Genomic DNA, 14,606 nt, shown 5'->3' on the forward strand with positions numbered 1-14,606 from the left:
GCGTGCTTCAGCATGACTGCGAAGAAGATGCCCAACAGGGTGGGGGCAAGCACACGGCCCTGCTTCACACCGCTGCGGATGCTGAAAGCCTCCGAAGAAGAACTGTCAAACTGAACGACGCCCTTCATGTCTGTGTGGAATGACTGAACTATCCTGAGGAGCCTCGGGGGACGACCTGACAAAGAGAGTCTGGGAGAACAGAAAGCTGACGATGCACACTAAGATTGCGGTCTACAGGGCCTGTGTCCTCAGCACACTGCTTTACGGCAGCGAGACCTGGAACCTCTGCTCCAGACAAGAGCGGTGTCTCAACGCCTTCCACCTTCGCAGCCTGAGAAGCATCATGGACATCAAGTGGACTGACCGAGTCACCAACAATGAGGTCCTGGTCCGCACCCAGATACCCAGCCTCTTCACCCTGCTCCAACAACGCTGTCTCCACTGACTGGCCGCATACACCACATGTCAGACAGGAGGATCCTGAAAGACCTGCTGTATGGGGAACTGGCCTCTAACAAGGGCCCCATCTTTGTTTCAAAGATGTCTGTAAGAGAGACATGAAGTCACTGAACTGGAACGTCGAGAGGTGGGAGGACATTGCAAGTGATCGCTCTCACTGGAGACTGGAACTACGCAGAGGTCTAAAAGGGGGAGAAGAGAAGCTGAGGCTTGCAGCTAAAGAAAAGTGCACTCGCCGAGAAAACAGCACCAAGACAACACCGGAGGACAGCGCCTTCAAGTGCAGTGGCTGCAGCCGAGACTGTCACTCCCGTGTGTGCCTCTACAGCCACAACAGACGCTGCTCCAACAACACAGACTGAAGCAAGACTTTCCAGGTGCAGATCCATGGTCTCGCGAGACTAACGGATGCCACCACTATCCTCCACATCCTACTTGGTAAATACTGCTGCAAAGAATTAATTTAGGACCTCACCCATATTCTTTGCCTCCAAGCACATCTCCCCCATTGTCCTTGAGAAGTCCTGCTTGCTCACAAGTTTTGAATTGAATTGACTTTATTACTTACGGCCTTCATAAATATGAGGATTAAAAATCTTTATGTTATGTCTCCATCTAAATGTGCAATTATAGTAATTTATAATAAATAGTTTGTACAACAGGACAGTCAATGTAACATAGAAATACAGTTGTGTCAGTGTGAGTTCATCAGTCTGATGGCCTGCTGGAAGAAGCTGTCCCGGAGCCTGTTGGTCCTGGCTTTTATGCTTCAGTACTGTTTCCCGGATGGTAGCAGCTGGAACCATTTGTGGTTGGGGTGACTCAGGTCCCCAGTGATCCTTTGAGCCCTTTTTACACGCCTGTCCTTGTAAATGTCCTGGATCATGGGAAGTTCACAACTACAGATGCACTGGGCTGTCCGCACCACTCTCTGCAGAGTCCTGCAATTAAGGGAAGTAGAGTTCCCATACCAGGCAGTGATGCAGCCAGCCAGGATGCTCTCAATTGTGCCCCTGTAGAAAGTCCTTAGAATTTGGGGGCCCATAACAAACTTCTTCAACCGTCTGAGGTACTCTCTTGCACTTGATTATGTTTAGAACACCTTAGGATTCTCTGTAATCCTGCCTATCCATGGCCCCTCCTGGCTCTCTTAAGTTCAAACTTCAAAACTACATTAATTATCAAATTATGTATACATTATACAAACTTCAGATTTATTTCTTTACGGGCAGCCATGAAACAAAGAAACCCAGAAGGACCCATTAAAAAAAGACTGTCAAACACCCAAAGAGAAAAAACAAATCATGCAAACAATAAACCCAAGCGAACAGCGATCTGAACTGAAGTCCACAGAGAGAGTACAATCACTGACCTTTAGTCCAGGGCAAGTGCCTTCCAGGTTCTTTTCTGGCTTCTTTGTATTCTTCAAGACTCTGATCAATTTTAGCTGCCAAAACCTTACACATGCTTCTTTTTCCTTTCTTGACTAAATTCATAAACTCTCTCACCATTCCTTACAGGATCCCTTACCTTGCCATCCCCATCCTTCCCTCTTACTGCAACTCAACTGACCCGGACGCTATGCATCTGGTCTTTAAGCAACTTCCACATGTCAAATGTGCACTTGCCACTAAAACATCTGCTCCCAGTTATCTCTCCCTAGCTCCTGCCTAAAATTGCTGTAGGTTGCCCTCCCTCAATTTAACACTTTCCTGTTATGTCCATACTCACCTGCACTCATAGATTTCTTAAATTGTGATTACTGTTTCCTAAATGTTCCACCATTGAAATGTCAGTCACGTGACCAGACTCATTTCCCAATAAAGGTCCAGTATAGCCCCTATTGCAGTTGGTGTATCTACGTTCTTTCTTAAGAAACATTCTTGGGTGCACTCTGACAGAAACAATCTCAGGAAGTTTTAAACTCTTTCCATGACTGTTCTCTGTAATCAAAACAAATGAAAGTTCCTCAGGTTTTATCTCTGATGCAAGTTAGAACACATCTATACTCAGTTGCCACTTTATTTGTTACACCTGTACACCTGCTCATTAATGCAAATTTCTAATCAGTCAATCATGTGGCAGCAACTCAATGCATAAAAGCATGTAGACATGGTCAAGAGATTCAGATGTTGTTCAGACCAAACATCAAATTGGGGAAGAAAAGTGACTTTGATTGTGGAATGATTGTTGGTGCCAGATGGGGTGGTTTGAGTATCTCAGAATCCGCTGATCCCCTGGGATTTTCATGCACAACTGTCTCTGGAGTTTGCATGGAATGATGCCAGAGCCAAAAATCATCCAGTGAGCGGCAGTCCTATTGACAAAAATGCTTTGTTAATGAGAGGTCAGAGGAGAATGGCCAGACTGGGTCAAGCTGACAGGAAGGCGACAGTAACTCAAACAAACATGCGTTACAACAGTGGTGTGCAGAAGAGCATCTCTGAGCACACAATACATCAAACCTTGAAGAAGTTGGCAGAAGACCATGAGCATGGGGAGCATGCCCTATGAGAATAGGTTGAGTGAACTCGGCCTTTTGTCCTTGGAGTGACGGATGTTGAGGGGTGACCTGATAGAGGTGTACAAGATGATAAGAGGCATTGATCGTGTGGATAGTCAGAGGCTTTTTCCCAGGGCTGGAATGGCTAACACAAGAGGGCACTGTTTTAACATGCTGGAAGTAGATACAGAGGAGATGTCAGCGGCAAGTGTTTTTTTACGCAGAGAGTGGTGAGTGTGTGGAATGGGCTGCTGACAATGGTGCTGGAGGCAGATACAACAGATACAACTTAAGTCCCTTAAGAGACTCCCCGATAGGTACATGGAGCTCAGAAAAATAGAGGGCTATGGGTAACCCTAGGTAATTTATAAAATAACATTAAGAATTAGGAGCAGGAGTAGGCCATTCGGTCCAGCGAGCCTGCCCTGTCATTCAATAAGATCATGGCTGATCTGTCCGTAAACTCAGCCCCATCTACCTGCCTTTTCCCCATAACCCTTAATTCCCTTACTATGTAAAAACTTATCTAACTGTTTCTTAAATATATTTAGTGAAAAAGCCTCAACTGCTTCCCTGGACAAAGAATTCCACAGATTCACCACTCTCTGGGAAAAACAGTTTCTCCTCATCTCCATCCTAAATCTACTCCCTCGAATCTTGAGTGAATGTCCCCATCAAGTACATGTTTGACAGAGCATTGTGGACCGAAGGGCCTGTATTGTGCTGTAGGTTTTCTATGTTTCTATATACTGAGAGACCACTTTATTAGGTACGGGAGTGTCCTGTGGTGGGGGTGGGGGGAGGCATGGCTTATTAGTTGGTTGAAAGCCACTTCTGTCGTGATTGGTCAGTTTAAAACTGCAACTGCTCTTTTCCCATTGGTTGGCCTGTGTGCTGTGACACCTCGACTTCAGTTTCAAACACCTCGGTTATAGAGAAAAATCAAATGAGAGAGATTCTCTCTCTCTCTCTCTCTCTACACCTCTCCACACCCCCACACACCCCCCCCCCTTTTGTTGCTGGAACCATCAAGAAAGTATGCTCAATGCACAGTTTCAACTAACTAATCTGTAGTTTGTAATTGGGGGAACCTAAATATTTGTTCAATTTTATTTGTAAGTTTGCAAATAAATGATGAATATACTTATTTGCAGTCGGTGTTTTCTGTATCGCTCATCGAGCCTGTGAACCTGCTTCAACGTTACAAGGAGTTGGCTATCAAAGTGGCCACTGTTAGTGTGTTACTTTCGAGATAGCCATATGGGGGTGGGGGGGCAAATCCTTCCAGTTTGTTCCACATGGTTCACAGGCACAGAGTCAAGTGACCTCCATCAGGGCTGATACCTTGAAGACAAAAAAAATACTGCAGCCTGTTAGGTATTGACACTGCAGATTGCAATTACGAGTCCTTCAAAGTACAAGGCTTTGTATCCAATCAGGAGTCAACATTCATAGTGACCTGTTCAACCCTATCAATCATTAACGTATATGTCTCCCTATAAAATAACCATATCCTGACTAGCTGCATTCTGCAGAGAAGCACCAGAGACGGTCACCAAACAGCTGTGTGTGAAATAAAGGAACATAGAGATGAAGCTTTCACTCAGCCACCTTGTGATTGTCGCCATTCTGGTGATGGCGATTATGGTAGGTAAAACTCTGTCTTCTCGAGTGCTGGGTCATTTCTGTTCTTTCTCTCCACTGAAAGCAAACCTTCTGCTCCAATTTGCTTCTCGGGTGATGGATGCTCTCTGGCCCCTCACTCATGGCCAGTTATGCCATTCCAACTCTGTGCTACTCAAAGCTGGAGGCAAAATGCCAGGATGTTTTTTTCTCCTTCCTCCAGCACACCAGCGTCGAAGGTGAGGAAGTGGCCGATGTCGGAGCAGTTAATTCCACACAGAGTGGAACTTAAATCCAAGATCCTTTGGTCTAGATCAGGGGTTCCCAACATGTTTTTATGAATCAATACAAGGAGTCTGTGGACCCTGGGTTGGGAATCCCTGGTCTAGATGTTTTAATATACAATATGTCCTTCTTCCTATCTTTCAGACTATTCTACTTGATAATTTAACACCCTCAGTGACATAATTTACTGTTTGAATAGCATTGTGTTGTATAATTAGCTCTGTAACCGGTTAATACATTAGAGTCAGGTTATTGTCCTTGCATTCTCCATCAGTTACACAAATGGGGCTTGATTCTATATTTTTCTAATGTTCGACAATTCACCTTTTATCTCAGATCATCAAGTTCTAAATCTGCCCTAGAGTCATTTAACAGCCTGGGTAACTGCAAACGTATCAAATATCCCAGTTTTAGGATTCTTTTTAAATATTTCACTTCTGGGACCATGCTTTGTGATAACCCTGCATCGTGGCATTTCTCTCCACTGCTTTAAGATGCTTGTGATCAAACGCTTAAGGTTCATGGAAGAAAAAAAATCGTCATATGACTCTTTGTAAAGACCGAGAAACAGAAGCAAGCGTGGGTTATTTAACCCTTTCAGCCTGGTCCTCCACTTAATAAGGTCCTGCCTGACCCAATCCTGGTCTCAAAACTATGCTGGATCGGATCTAAGTGTTTTTGTAGTCCAGAGATTCTTCGCAAGTCAAGAATGAGGCATAAAACTCTATTTTATTCCATGTTACGTGAACAAAGAATGAGTAAAAGACAAAGAGAAAGGTAGTCGTGGTCGTCTCGTACTTAAGAGTAGAGATAAACAGAAACACTAGTGATAAAAATTAACCTAAAAAATAGCCTTGATCAAGTGACACCTGATACTGAAAACTAAGAAGTTTCTAGAAAAATATAGAAGCAACTGTACCATAATTATGGAAAAAATCACTGAAGAATTACATGTGTATAGGTGATTGTATAAAAATACAAGGAGTCTGAGGAAAATTAAACTACAAGGAAGTAATAATTCTGCCTGCCAGTCTAACAACTAGCCTTATGTTTTGCCCAAACCCTTTGACGTAATTTAAACGCCTTTCATTCTCTGCCCTTTGGAGATATTTGGAGATACAACACAATTGAACGACATTCCTTTCACACCAGATTTCCAAAGGGCGAGAACACTCTGGGGAAAAGAAATTTCTCGCCGTCTACATCTTAAATGCGAAGCTCCTTATTTTGCCATTCCTGAAAAAGGATGAAGTGCATCACAAAGGTTGCTGTGCAGAAGAGCTCAGAGTGTGTGTTTTTAAGGTGGAGTACATTGTAAAGGGCACAAGGAGTTTGAACAGGGATATAGGATAGTCATGCAAACAAACAGGAAATTGGCAAGCATGGGGAAATGTTTGGAGAATGGATGGAAAAAATTAAGCCGGTTAAATAGAATGCATCTGTGCTAAGATGAAATGTAGTCCCCCCCATTCCAAATACCCCAATAAGAAGAAATACCCCCCAGCATCCACTCACACTGTACATCTGCCACACAATCTTCTATTTTAAGAAGATTTTCTGTCATTCTTCTGAGGATTGGGTCCCTCTGCTCAATTTTTAGGCCACAAAAGCATAAGATATAGGAGCAGAATTAGGCCATTTGGCCCATCAAGTCTGTTCTGCCATTTCATCACGGCTGATCCAATTTTCCTCTCAGCCCGAATCTCCTGCCTTCTCCCCATTTCATTTCATGCCCAGACTAATCAAGAATCTATTAACTCTGCCTTAAATATACCCAATGACTTGGCCTCCACCATCGCCTGTAGCGATGAATTCCAGATTCACCACCCTCTGGCTAAAGAAATTCCTCTTCATCTCTTTTCTAAGAGGATGTCACTCTATTCTGAAGCTGTGCCCTCTAAACTCCCCCATCATAGGAAACATCCTCTGCACATCCACTCTATTGAGGCCTTGCAACGTTCGAGACCCCCTCCCTCATTTTTCTGAATTCCAGTGAGTAGGGACCCAGAAACATCAAATGCTCCTCGGCTGACAAGTCTTTCCACCTCAGAATCATTTTTGTGAACTTCCTTTGAACCCTCTCCAATGTCAGCACATCCTTTTTCTCTCTTCAGATAGCAATAATTTCATCCCAGGAATTATTCACCCTGCAACAAATTGTCCCTCATTTTCTACTCTGTTCTGCTTATGGTACACTCCACTATCTCTCTTTGTTAATTGCTATGTCTGTGGTCCATTCCCTATTCCATATATCCCACTGCAGCACAGACTCATTCTATTTAACTGGATTCATATTTTTCATCCATTCTCCAGTTTTCCAAAGTTAAATTCCATTTTCCGATTTCCTGATTATTTGCAATAACCATCCATATCCCTGTTCAAACTCTTAGTGGCCTTTACAATTTACAATGTACCCCGCCTCCCCAAAAAAACAGTCTGAGCTCTTCCTCTGTGCAGTAACCTTGACTAGTCTGATACAAGAGCCTCAGGACTCGCACCACCAGGTACAGGAAAAGTACCTACCCTTCAAGCACCAGGCCCTTGAACAAAAATGGATAATTACACTCACCTGCTCATCCATTGTGATATTCCCACACCCACTGATCTCACTTCATGGACTCCGTATCTCATTACCTCATCTTCTTGCTATTTATTGCCATTTATATTCACATTTGAACCCTTTGTTTGTTGTTTCTTTCTCAGTTTGTTCTCTTTTGCACTCTATAGATCAATTCTATAGATTTACTGTGAATGCCCACAGGAAAATGAATCTCAAGGTTGTACATGGTATCATATATGTACTTTGACAATAAAATTTACTTTGAACTTTGAACTGTTTCGTGGGTAGATTTGAGGTGAGATGGGATGCCTGTTTCACACCTTTTTCAACTTGCCTCACACTGGCTGTTTTTAGGTTAAGTTGAAGTGGAGAGATCACTGGAGCAAGTTTTACCCCATGTACTTCCAAGCCCTGTCGTTTTCTGGAAGGTGAGCGCGGGTTTGGATATTTGAGTTTATTATAAACCGTTTCTATTGTTTGATTTGCAGAATTGCTCTTCGGCAATGACAGGAAAATCAACTCTGGGCAAAACTACAATAACAATGCCTCCTACCAGCCAACAAAACAGTACAGCACAAACATCTTTGACAAATTCAACAGAAGCGCCCACGACCAGCAAGACAAAGCCAACAAACAAATCTGAGACTACGGCCAATCCAACAAAAAATCCTAAGCCTACGGACAAGCCAATAAGCAATCCTACGACTAAAGAATCAACTACTAAGGGCACCGGCACAATGCCTGCCTTGGCCACGAGTCTGCTGATGGGATCGGTGCTGATCATGTGCTACAGCCAACTTCCGTAAACGTTCCCACCGCAGGTCGGAGCAGTGGGTGGCTTTGTCCCTCCACCGTTGTCCGGACTCAGTCGAGCAGCGGGCTGTTACGGAACTGTCTACAGTAATGGATGCCAATAATAAAATTAATCTCCAAATGAATTTACTGTAATTCTAATCCATGCCATGCTTCTAGCTAGCATGTCGTTTTTCACATGCTGTTTGAATAAATAGTTAAAGCATAATCTGATTATTTTTCTAAGATAAATACATTCTTAACTGCCGAACATAAACACAAGAGATTCTGCAGATGCTGGAAATCCAGAGCAGCACACAGAAAATGCAGGAGAAACTCAACAGGTCAGCAGTGGAAAGGAATAAACAGCTGATGTTTCATCGGGATTGACCTGCTGAGTTCCTCCAGCATTTTGTGTGTGTTTTTTTACTGCTGAGTTAGATCTGCCTTTTGTGCTTGGCTTTATAGATAATATTAATCTCCCCTGATACAAAACTGAACAATCATTATGGAATTGTTGCTGGGCAGCTTATCGTCAACATGTATGGTTAAATAAGTTTACAAGCAGGAAACAGAAAATTTGCCTCAGTAAAAATTTATTGCCACAGATTAAGACGTTTGGAAGTTCCCAAAGTTTCAATGAAAGTTTTAGGAATGCCTGAGAAATTTGGGAGCTGGTTTGGAACTCCTTTCTGTAACACTTGAATGAATTCCTCTATCATGGAGGGAGGGAGAGCGAGAGGATAACTATCGTATTGCATGTACCTGAACTAAGACCTCTTGTTTTTTTAAACAAATAAATTTTGCTCACTTCAATCGTGTGGGTGATGATGATTACAAATACAAATACTCTTTGTGCAAAAAGTCATTACTGCTGTTTGTTTATTTATTTACTGAGATATAGCGCAATAGACCTTTCTGGCTCTTGAGCTGCACTGCCCAGAAACCCCCGATTTAACCCTAGCTTAGTCACAGGGCAATTTACAAAGATAATAAACATACTAACCGGTACGTCTTTGGACTGTGGAAGGTAACCTACCGTAAGTTACGGGGAGAACAAATCAGAAGATGCTGCAAGTAGTGAAGTCGGGCAACATTTGTACAGAGATGAGCAGTCAATATTTTAGGTCAATGATCTTCCTTCTGATGAAAGATCATGAAGATTCTACAACTCAGAAATAAGGAAGAATGACAGAAGATTGCGTTGAGATGATCAAATATTGAAAGACCTTGATAGAATGGATGCTTCCTGTAGTGGGGGAGTCTAGGACAAGAGGGAACAACTTCAGAATGAAGAGCATTCCTTTAGAACAGAAATGAGGTGGAATCTATTTAGCCAGAGGGAGGTGAATTTGTGGAATGCATTTGCCCTGACAGCATTTGAGAACAAGTCATTGGACATATTTAAAGTGGATATCAGTGGTTCTGATAAGTCAGGTATCAAAGGAGAAATCAGGAGATTTGAGTTGCGAGGGATAATAAATCAGCCGTGATGGAACGGCAGAGCAGACTCAATGGGCCGAATGGCCTAATTCTGCTCCTATGCCCTATGGCCTGTCTACACTTAATTGCATTTTCCTGCTGGCAACCCCATCAACCACCATCCCCACCCCTTCCCAGCTCCCAATTTTCCTTCAGGTCACTTCTAGTAACCAATTAACTTACTAGTCAACACACCTTTAGCAGGGAACCAAAGCAGCCAGAGAAAGCCCATGGGGATCTGAGAGACTCCACACCCAGCACTGGAAATAAGCCCACACCTGCAGGGTTGTGAGGCCACTGTGGGATTTGGTGATGTTTTTCTCTCTCTACTAACGATACCTGACCTACTGAGTCAGCATTTCCTGTTGTTTTTCACACTGGGGTTCAATCATCTGCCATGCAGGAGCAATTTAGCAATTTTACTATGTTTGGTAAATATTCATTTGGTAGTTTAGAAATACGGCATTGAATAGGTCCTTCTGGCACCTGAGCTAGCAACCAATTAAAACCTAGCTTAATCATTGGACAACTTTCAAAGAACAAGTAATCTACTGGTACACCTTTCGACTGTGGGAGGAGGCTGGAGCCACTGGAGAAACCCACACATTCCACAGGGAAGACATACAGATGACATCAGATTTGAACTTCAAATTCCAAAGTCCGGAGCTGTAATAGTACCAAGCTAAGTGTTATTGTCCGTGGCAGACAATAAAGGTTCTGAATAAGATGGGGGGGGGGGGATGAGAAAATAATCTCAGCTGTGTGAAAGTGTAATATGCTTGAAATGTCATCAGATGGAGCTTTAGGAGATGAACTAATGAGCCAGAAAGGGCAAAAGCACTTTGGGAGTGTTTTACAAGTCACCAGAAAATCTGACATACGAGGAGCAAATTTTGGGAAAAATTGTGAAAGATACAAAAGTACCAGGACTTTAGTAGTGCAATCATAATATCAACTTAGTAACAGGGCTTTAAGGGCACAGAATTGATATTGAAATAAAGATAACATTTTAGTCAATATAATACAAGCCTGTTAAGGAGGAATGTAAGTGGGTGGATGAGGGAGAGGGGAGGGGGGAGGGGGTAGAGGGACGGGCCAAGAAGCAGGAAGAAGGTTCAGACTCAGAAGGGTGGTAACTACAATTCAGGAGTTAGTTAAGGGAGTGAAGCTCGGTGTGTGGGGTTATTAGTAGGTGAGCAAGTTTTCTTAATTCAGATAGATATAGGAAAGTAAGGCAAACGAAAAGTCATAAAATAGAAGTACAAAGTTGTAAATTAGAGTGAGGCCAGTTTCACTAAAAGTATTCCGTAAAATATAACAGAATAAAAAGAGCTACCGGAAGATAAAACTTCTCAATATAATGGAAGGCACTCAAGAGGGATATTCAAGAATCCCACGGGAAAGAAAAAGAGAGGAGCTGCCAAATCTGGAGATAACATTGAAAAAACTGATAGTGCAAGGAGTGAAGGTCCCATTAGGGTGGAGGTAAGCTTCCGTCAAAGGAGTTGTAAGGTGCTCCTTCCTTCTGCCAGCCTGCAGGTCACTTTGGGAAATTGTAGCACATGTTTAGCGTCCCACCCTCAGTCAGGGTCATGTGAAGCCACAGCAGCAGGTGGTGGAGAGTTGTGTGAGCAGCTGGTGCACATCACAAGTCCTGGTTAAGTGGCGGGCAGACTATCTCTGAAGATTATTGATAGTGGCTGGGGTCGCCCGTCTTGTTACGACACTGCCCAGAAGAAGGAAACAACTTCAGAGGAAGAATTTGCCAAGAACAATCGTGGTGATGGAAAGACCATGATCGCTCTCGTCACATAATGTCAGAATGAACGGAAATTATAAGACAACAGGAGCTTAACAGGAGAGAAAGATAAGAGGAAAATCTCATTATTGAGTGAAGTAAAAGAAAGAAATTAATGCAGCCATAAAAGAGTGTAAAACACCATTGACAAATACAATCAAAGGAGAATAGGGAATGAGAATAAAGAAGAAGAGAATAGAATGGAACTGATAGGGATCATATTTCTGGAGAGATTGAGGTTTGGGTTAAAATTTTAATGAATACCTTGAGGTTGTCATCACAAAATATCAAAGCTCAAGTTCAAAATAAATATATTATCAAAGTACATACATATCACCATACACAATCTTGAGATTCATTCTCTTGTGGGCATACTCAACAAATCTATAAAATAATAACCATAACAGGATCAATGAAAGTCAACCAGAGTGCAGAACACAACAAACTGTGCAAATACAAATATAAATAAATAGCAATAAATAATGAGAACATGAGATAGAGAGTCCTTGAAAGTGATAGGTTGTGGAAACATTTCAACAATGGGGCAAGTGAAGTTAAGTGTAGTTATCCCCATTTATTCAAAAGCCTGATGTTTGATGGGGCTGGTGTTACTGTTTAATTTAAAGAGGAAAGTACATTTAAAAAGGAAGATATCAACAGTAAAGGAAGAGGTTCTTATGAGCTGAGCATCTTTGAAAGTGGGAAGGCTATCATGTATAATTCTCTGGAATTTGTTGTCACAGCTGGCTGTGGAGGCCAGGTCATTTGGTACTTAAGGCAAAATTTGATGATTCTTGATTAGTCGGGGCATGAAGGATTCTGGGGAGAAGGCAGGAGACTAGGGCTGAGAGGGAAAATGGATCAGCCCTGATGAAATAGCAGAGTAGACTCGATGGGCCAAATGGCCTAATTCTTCTCTTATATCTTATAGTCTTATAAATATATTCAGGACTATTAAAACAGACAACAGAGAAAATTGTAGAAATTCCATCGATTACTTTGTCGAAACAAAATACTGGAGGAACTCAGTGGGTCTTGCATCATCTGTGGAAGGAAATGGGCAGTCAACGTTTTCCTTTTGGATTGAATTGCAAGGTTATTGTCCATGTCCCAGCTCAAATGCTGCCTGGCCCAATTCATTTCCTTTTCTCCAGCCTCTTGTGTCTCCTATTATTTTACAAGCTTCCCTGGTACCAGGAGTTGCATCAGGGCACTGGAAAAGTATGAATGTTACAATATTGTTTAGAAAGGGAATAAACTGAGTAGCTATAAACCATTTAGTTTAAACTTAGTCCTGGGAAAATTATTGTAATCCATTATTAAGAGACAGAATAACCCTGCACTTTGAAGGTATAAATCGATGAGTGTGTTGTTCCTTTCACACTTTGTTGTGCACCGGGCAGCATTTTTTGCTGTTTCTTTAGATTGGTCTGTTTTTACCAGCTAAGTTGCTAGCTCAACACTCAGTATGGATGGAAAGTGTGCAAGGAGCCAGCGGATTCAAACTGGTGACGAATTAGCATTGAAGTCAGGTGTTGATACCACTACACCACTGGCTGGCATAATCTGATTAGGGCCAGTTAAAACGGAATGAAAGTCCTGTTGACTAATCTGATTGATTCTTTTTTGAAGGGGTCACCAGGAGCAAACATCTGATATAATGTTCTTGTATTTTTTCAGGCTTTGCAAAGGTCCCACATCCAAATTCCTCAGCAGTGCAAACATTCTTAGATCCATGGGAGACAGGTGATTGTATTCATAATGATTTCAGTGGGGGGAAGCAAAAGGTACCACAGGTGTACACGTGACAGTGGGTTTCAGGAAAAACCATACTCAAATCCTTATCATAGTAATGCATTTTAATGATTTTCACTTAATTGTTGGGTTTGTTCATTATGTGCCATGTCCTACAATGTGTGCAATCATGGTCTTTCCATGACCATGATTGATCTCGGCAAATTTTTCTGCAAAAGTGGTCTGACATTGCCTTTTACAAGACGGGTGACCCCAGCCATTATCAATACTCTTCAGAGATTGGCGCCAGTGGTCACATAACCAGGACTTACAATGTCCACTACCTGTTTCCATAGCTTCACATGACCCTGATCGGGGGCTAAGCAGGTGCTACACCTTGCCCAAGGGTGACCTGCAGGCTAGTGGAGGGAAGACATATCTTACACCTCCTTTGTTAGAGACTTATCTACACCTGCCACCCAATTTCTTGGGACATGCCAAATACAGTATACAAATTGTTTATGTCATCGAGGAAGAAATTTTTTTGGCAAAATTCCACAATGGAAAGCAACAAAATTGGATGGTGCCTGACCTGCTTACTTCCTCCAGCATTTTTCTGAATTTCCAGAACCTGCAGAATCTCTTGTGTTTAAAATTGGATCTAAAATTAGTTCAGTAGCAGATAATATTTGGCATCTGTTTTCATGACTATATCTTTTGAGGATATTGCAGCAGTTTAAGAACAGTAAGCTGGGTGTGATGGGTTACTATTTAACCATAATTCATGTTATATGCCTTGCATAAATCAATGATATCTGCTTCCTAATCATTAGCTTATCAATAGGCCAATGCAAGAAATGGTTCATCTTAAAACTTGATCAAACTTGGCAAAGACCAGTGGTTTCAGAAAGGCAATGAGGTAATTCAAGGTGTGGTGACTGCCAGCTTTACACTGAAGTCTAAGTCATTAGCTATGACTTAACTTGAACTTTATTTTAACAAGTGAGGTTGAGTGGAATTAGGATGGTGGTGAATATTGGTAGCTCTGGTTGAAGCGCTTGATGTTGCGGTGTTTGCTGAGCTTGGCAATTAGCTTGCAGGCGTTTCATCACCAGTCAAGGTGACATCCTCAGTGCACAGTTGTTGGTGTTTCTCTCTAGGGGTGCTTGTGTTCACATAGGGCCCTGTTTTCTTTCCTCAGTCCCGATTGGCTACCCCTTTAGTTGACCTTTGAATTCTGTTGACTTGTATTTCATTGGCTCTAAGGGGTTCATACATGGTGTGTACTTTGATATGTTTGTTTACGGCATTATCAGAAGAGAATCCTGCTTCTAAAAATTCTTGTGCCTGCTTTGTGGAATGGAATGGAA

General features: G+C 42.3%; 1 protein-coding gene across 1 annotated transcript; it reads left to right on the forward strand.

Moving 5' to 3' along the window:
* Positions 1 to 4,468: 4,468 nt before the first annotated feature.
* LOC132383364 (salivary glue protein Sgs-3-like) lies at positions 4,469 to 9,038 on the forward strand. The gene is made up of 2 exons (XM_059954255.1): positions 4,469 to 4,609; positions 7,919 to 9,038. The coding sequence occupies exons 1-2, from the start codon at positions 4,553 to 4,555 to the stop codon at positions 8,234 to 8,236; spliced, it is 375 nt and encodes a 124-aa protein (XP_059810238.1). The 5' UTR covers positions 4,469 to 4,552; the 3' UTR covers positions 8,237 to 9,038.
* Positions 9,039 to 14,606: the final 5,568 nt, after the last annotated feature.

Source organism: Hypanus sabinus, chromosome 30 (assembly GCF_030144855.1).
Source record: "Hypanus sabinus isolate sHypSab1 chromosome 30, sHypSab1.hap1, whole genome shotgun sequence".
Taxonomy (NCBI): domain Eukaryota; kingdom Metazoa; phylum Chordata; class Chondrichthyes; order Myliobatiformes; family Dasyatidae; genus Hypanus; species Hypanus sabinus.